The sequence below is a fragment of the Lampetra fluviatilis genome, unplaced genomic scaffold, assembly GCF_964198595.1.
Source record: "Lampetra fluviatilis unplaced genomic scaffold, kcLamFluv1.1 SCAFFOLD_589, whole genome shotgun sequence".
Classification (NCBI taxonomy): Eukaryota; Metazoa; Chordata; class Hyperoartia; order Petromyzontiformes; family Petromyzontidae; genus Lampetra; species Lampetra fluviatilis.
Genome location: NW_027621811.1, coordinates 44195 through 51117, shown reverse-complemented (window position 1 = coordinate 51117; position 6923 = coordinate 44195). Strand labels below are relative to the sequence as shown.

At 52.3% G+C, this 6923-nt stretch overlaps 1 protein-coding gene across 1 annotated transcript in view; it reads left to right on the top strand.

The window, feature by feature from the left end:
• The first annotated feature begins 3818 nt into the window (after window positions 1–3818).
• Window positions 3819–6923, top strand: part of LOC144955727 (organic solute transporter subunit alpha-like) — a 43725-nt gene continuing 40620 nt past the window's right edge. Inside the window, exon 1 of the mRNA XM_078885869.1 lies at window positions 3819–3860. Coding sequence (XP_078741995.1) covers window positions 3851–3860 — 10 coding nt within the window. The 5' untranslated portion in view covers window positions 3819–3850. The remainder of the gene's footprint in view (window positions 3861–6923) is intronic.

Sequence of the window (6923 nt, the reverse complement as noted above, 5' to 3'; positions counted from 1 at the left end):
CTCAGCTCCACGTCCTCCTGTGCCACATCACTCCATCTCTTCTCTAGCCCGTGCCGCGCCCGTTTAGCCCCCTCGATCCGGCCGAACAAAAGCTGTTTAGGCATGCGGTGGCTGGGCATGCGGGCTACATGACCCAGCCAACGCAGCCTTGCCTGCCGGAGGAGCTCACTGATGGGACTTTGCCCAGATCTTTCAAGGACTTGTGAGCTCCTCACACAATCCAGCCTGGTTAAACCCAGGATGGATCGTAGGCAGGCCAGCCTAAATGTTTCCAACCGGCGAAGATGCTCCACTAGGGGGGTCCACGTTTCGCAAGCGTAGAGAAGGGAGGGAATGACCGTGGCCGAGAAGACCTGAAGCTTCGTGCGGAGCGACAGACCAGGTAGCTTCCACACAGCGTTACGCAACCGATGAAAAGATATTGCCGCTCGACTGATTCGGAGTGAGACCTCTGCTGATAAACTGGAGCCGGGCATAAGCACACTGCCCAGGTATGGGAAACTCTCCACTCTCTCCACAACTGCCCCATCACCGATTGAGAGTTGTGGGGGTGGAGTGCCCGATGGTACAAAATACCCAGGCAGGTGCTTAGTTTTGGTGGGGCTGATGGTAAGGCCCCACCTCTTAGTGGCACGCTCCAGTCTCAGCAGCAGCGTCTCCAACTCCTCTTCTGAATGAGCAGCTATTACCAAATCATCGGCATACATAACGTGGTTGACCAATAGGGAGCCATCCCTTGATCGCACCCGGGCGTCGATCAGCCTCCCATTATATCTGTACCAAATGGTAATTCCCCCGGTACAGCTATTGAAGGCTTCACGAACTATGCAGTCGAAATAGATGTTAAATAATGTGGGAGCCAGAGGACATCCCTGTCGCACCCTAAGGTGTACAGGGAAAGGCTCCGACTCCCGGCCACGTAGTTTTACCCGGGCCCGCTCACCATAATGAAGGTCCTTAATGATCGTGAGCAGAGGGTCAGGGACTCCGAAAGCACGAAGAACAACCCAGAGCCCAGTCCTACTGATGGTATCATAGGCCTTGACCAGGTCAATAAAGCAGAGATGTAGGTCTTTTTGGAATTCCCTACACCTCTGCTGTAGCAGACGGACAGAAAATATGGCATCTGTGCAGGACCGCCCTTTCCTGAAACCGCATTGGGGCTCCGCAAGCCTCTCCTCAGCGTGCCTAGCAAGGCGATGTTGAATAATCCTTGCCAGGACCTTACCCGGCACACTGAGGAGTGAGATGCCCCTGTAGTTGTTACAGTCGGTACGGTCCCCCTTCTTAAAGAGGGGGACCACCAGGGCATCCTTCCAGTCCTGCGGAACCCGTCCAGTGGTCCAGACTGTTGTTATGATGTCATATAGGGCAGTCTGTGCACAAACGCCACCCTCCCTCAGCATTTCGCTTGGGAGATCATCTCTGCCCGGTGCCTTCCCTGGTCTCAGACTCCGGATCGCCCTCAGTACTTCCTCAACAGCTGGTACCTCAGCCAGCCACTCACAGGGGGTGACCTCTTCCAATATTTGAGGCACCGCAGCCTCAGCAGGGTTATCCCCACTTTGTGCCATGATGTTTTCCTGGCTGAGAGATTTTCCCTCCCCCAGGACCTCACAGAAATGCTCAGCAAATCTGCAAACCTGTTCCTGGGGGTCGGAGATTGGATCACCGTTTTTTCCTCTAATGATGGTAATAGGTGTGGCGCTGCAGGTTACTTTTTTGATGGAGTTAAATAGTGATTTGTGATCGCGGGCCACTGAGGCAGACTCCATCTCCTCAGCAACCCGCGACCACCACCCATCCTTACAGCGCCTTACGGCTCTCCAAACCTCCGAGCGAAGGCTGCGGTAAACCTCCTCATTCTCTGACGTGGGATGCTGTAGGCGATGAGAGTGGGCCTGTCGCTTTTTCTCAATTAACCTGAACACCTCCTCCGTCAGCCAGGGTTTCTGGGGAGGTCTGGACCGCGTACCCAAAGCAGCCATTGCAGCTGCATGAGTCACAGTCTTAAACCTCGCCCATTTACCCTCGACATCAGGTGGAGTGGGGGACGATGCCAACCCCAGCTGCAAGCAATGATGAAATTCTCGCTTGCAACTTTCATCAGCTAGCTGAGACCAGGCCACTTTTGGTTGGAATGGGGTCCTGGGTGTACACCCACCACCGGAGTGGAAGAATGGCAGGCGCATCTTACAGATGACTAGTCGATGGTCAGAGGTCAGATCAGCTCCACGGTAGGTCCTGGTGTCAAGGACATGGGCTCGCATCCGCTGGTCCGTCACTATGTAGTCCAGCAGATGTTCTTGCTTGGACCCGGCATGTATCCATGATGTTGTGTGGATGCGCCGATGCCGGAAGAGCGTGTTGGTAATTACAAGCCCATGGGCTGCACAAAAATCTAGCAGCCTCCTACCGTTATTATTGAGCTGATCTGGCCCATGCCTTCCAATCACTCCAGACCAGGTGCCAGCATCATGACCAACTCGGGCATTGAAGTCACCCAACAAGATGACTCTGTCCCGAGTGGCCACTTTAGCCAGCACCTGTGACAGGAGGTCATAGAAAGCGTCCGACTCATCGGCTTTGCCTGCATCCCTCCACGGATGTTCGTCTTCGGTGGGGGCATAAGTAACCACGACCACCACTCCTCGCCTCTGGTTGATGGGAAGGCGAGCCCAAAGTATCCTGGGGCTTACAGCTTCCCACACCTCACCGCCACGCTCCCACGCCCCCTTCATTCTTTTGTTCAGAAGAAGAGCCACACCCTGTTGTTTGGCAGTCTCCTGCCCCGAGTAGAGGACTGTCCACCCCTCATGGTGGCAGGAGCCAGAACCAGTCCACCGGACCTCCTGAATGCCACAGAGATCCAGGCGGTACCGGTCCAGCTCCCGACAGAGGAGTGGCAGCCTCTCCTCCGCAGTGAGCGTTCGAACATTCCACGTGGCCATCCGCAATGGTTTTTCGTTGTTTCTGGAGGAGCCCCGAGGGTTAAAATTCAATCTCCTGGCTCCGCCAAATGGGGTTTGGCCAGGAGACGTCATAAAAGCCTGACCCCCCGGGGCCTCCGGCACAAGCTTATTAATTACAGGTTCATGTTTAATTCGTAGTTTAGTGGTGGTTAATTGAAGGTGGAGGGGTTACCAGCCCCTCGCACCCGTCCAGAGCCCCCGTTTAGCCACTGTGGTGGTCACAGACGCCATTAGGGGAGAGGCCAATGGGCATTGGCCCTCCCCCCACAGCACTGCCCACGACAGTGTTGCCCGTCCGGCACCGCGAGGAGGTAGGAGGTTGTTTTGCCGGACGATTCACCCACCCACACTCACTCACACTCACTCACACTCACTCACACACTCACACGGCGTGCGTGGGGCAGCCTCCTACGTCAGAAGTCATGCTGCAAAGTAGGCAGTTCACCACTCACTCACTCACCCTCATTCACCCACCCACACTCACTCACACTCACTCACACTCACTCACACACTCACCCGGCGTGTGTGGGGCAGCCTCCTACGTCAGAAGTCATGCTGCAAAGTAGGTTACTCACCACTAATTCACTCACCCTCATTCACCCACCCACACTCACTCACACTCACTCACACTCACTCACTCACACTCACTCACACACTCACACGGCGTGTGTGGGGCAGCCTCCTACGTCAGAAGTCATGCTGCAAAGTAGGCACTTCACCACTCACTCACTCACCCTCATTCACTCACCCACACTCACTCACACTCACTCACACTCACTCACCCTGACTCACTCACTCACACTCATTCACTCACACTCACTCACTCACTCACACTCACTCACCCGGCGTGTGTGGGGCAGCCTCCTACGTCAGAAGTCATGCTGCAAAGTAGGTTACTCACCACTCATTCACTCACCCTCATTCACCCACCCACACTCACCCACCCACACTCACTCACCCACCCACACTCACCCACCCACACCCACACTCACCTAGCGTGCGTGGGGCAGCCTCGTACCCCAAAAGTCATTTTATATTTTAGTTGTTTACGTGGTCGTTTAGTTGCTGCAGCTCCTTACGATTAAAATTCCTTCCCTTTATTACAGCTACCTCCTCCCTTTGATGCTGCTAATCCTACATAATGCACGGGCACAATATGACTTAGAGACCACCCCCCACCTCCTACGCATTCCACAAGTTGTGACTAATCCCATATCTGCATTTCCCATAAATATGCTAAATTCTTCTTGATATGCAAATCACTTTGTCAAGGCGCCCTTCCCCCTCTAACCCAGCTTAAATATACGCTGCCAAACCTGGTGGTGCTCATTCAGACGCTGTCTTTCCGACAGACCTGTTCTTCACCCGAGGATGGCTGTTTGCGTTGTGGCCGAAACGTCGTGAGAATTGTATTTTATTATGTTTTATTTTTATTATTTTATTATTTCCCTTCTACGTGATGACTTTACCGAAAGAACCAAGAAGATGAATCCCTGCAGTCACGAAAGCTTTCAATCGAACCATGCCCCCTAGGGCGCGCTTCCATGCCATACCCACTCTGGTGCCAGAGAGAGACTCAAGACGCACAGATTCACTCATCATCCACCTGAGGACGGCTGCTTGCGTGGTGGCCGAAACGTCGTGAGAATTATTTTATTATGTTTTATTTTTATTATTTTATTATTTCCATTCTACGTGACGACTTTACCGAAAGAACCAAGAAGATGAATCCCTGCAGTCACGAAAGCTTTAAATGGAGACTCACTCTTGTGACAATACCTGCCGCTACTCGCCATAGCGACTCCAGTTACGTCACTACACCTACGTTACGGACACATTCATCGTGATGATGCTGATGATGATGACGGTGGCGGTGCTGATGGTGCTCGTGATGGTGCTGATGATGATGATGGCGAGTCAGGCATGGATGTTGCCATGGCGGTGCTGATGATGCTGATGATGATGATGATGCTGATGATGGCGATGATGCTGATGGTGGCGATGATGCTGATGATGGCAATGATGCTGATGATGGCGATGATGCTGATGGTGGCGATGATGCTGATGGTGACGATGATGCTGATGATGGCGATGATGCTGATGGTGATGATGATGCTGATGGTGACGATGATGCTGATGATGGCGATGATGCTGATGATGGCGATGATGCTGATGATGGCGATGATGCTGATGGTGACGATGATGCTGATGATGGCGATGATGCTGATGATGGCAATGATGCTGATGGTGGCGATGATGCTGATGGTGGCGATGATGCTGATGGTGATGATGATGCTGATGGTGACGATGATGCTGATGATGGCGATGATGCTGATGATGGCGATGATGCTGATGGTGGCGATGATGCTGATGGTGGCGATGATGCTGATGGTGGCGATGATGCTGATGGTGGCGATGATGCTGATGGTGGCGATGATGCTGATGGTGGCGATGATGCTGATGGTGGCGATGATCCTGATGGTGGCGATGATGCTGATGGTGATGATGCTGATGGTGACGATGATGCTGATGGTGACGATGATGCTGATGGTGGCGATGATGCTGATGGTGGCGATGATGCTGATGGTGGCGATGATGCTGATGGTGGCGATGATGCTGATGGTGGCGATGATGCTGATGGTGGCGATGATGCTGATGGCGATGATGCTGATGGTGACGATGATGCTGATGGTGACGATGATGCTGATGGTGACGATGATGCTGATGGTGGCGATGATGCTGATGGTGACGATGATGCTGATGATGACGATGATGCTGATGATGGCGATGATGCTGATGGTGATGATGATGCTGATGGTGGCGATGATGCTGATGGTGACGATGATGCTGATGATGGTGATGATGCTGATGGTGATGATGATGCTGATGGTGGCGATGATGCTGATGGTGATGATGATGATGCTGATGATGGCGATGATGCTAATGGTGACGATGATGCTGATGATGACGATGATGCTAATGGTGACGATGATGCTGATGGTGACGATGATGCTGATGATGGCGATGATGCTAATGGTGACGATGATGCTGATGGTGACAATGATGCTGATGATGACGATGATGCTGATGGTGGCGATGATGCTGATGGTGACGATGATGCTGATGATGACGATGATGCTAATGGTGACGATGATGCTGATGATGACGATGATGCTAATGGTGACGATGATGCTGATGGTGGCGATGATGCTGATGATGGCGATGATGCTGATGGTGATGATGATGCTGATGGTGACGATGATGCTGATGATGGCGATGATACTGATGATGGCGATGATGCTGATGATGGCGATGATGCTGATGATGGCGATGATGCTGATGGTGATGATGATGCTGATGGTGGCAATGATGCTGATGATGGAGATGATGCTGATGGTGGCGATGATGCTGATGATGGCGATGATGCTGATGGTGATGATGATGCTGATGGTGACGATGATGCTGATGATGGCGATGATGCTGATGGTGACGATGATGCTGATGATGGCGATGATGCTGATGGTGATGATGATGCTGATGATGGCGATGATGCTGATGGTGACGATGATGTTGATGATGGCGATGATGCTGATGGTGACGATGATGCTGATGATGGCCATGATGCTGATGGTGACGATGATGCTGATGATGGCGATGATGCTGATGGTGATGATGATGCTGATGATGGCAATGATGCTGATGGTGACGATGATGCTGATGATGGCGATGATGCTGATGGTGATGATGATGCTGATGATGGCGATTATGCTGATGGTGATGATGATGCTGATGATGGCGATGATGCTGATGGTGACGATGATGCTGATGATGGCGATGATGCTGATGGTGACGATGATGCTGATGATGGCAATGATGCTGATGGTGACGATGATGCTGATGATGGCGATGATGCTGATGATGGCGATGATGCTGATGGTGACGATGATGCTG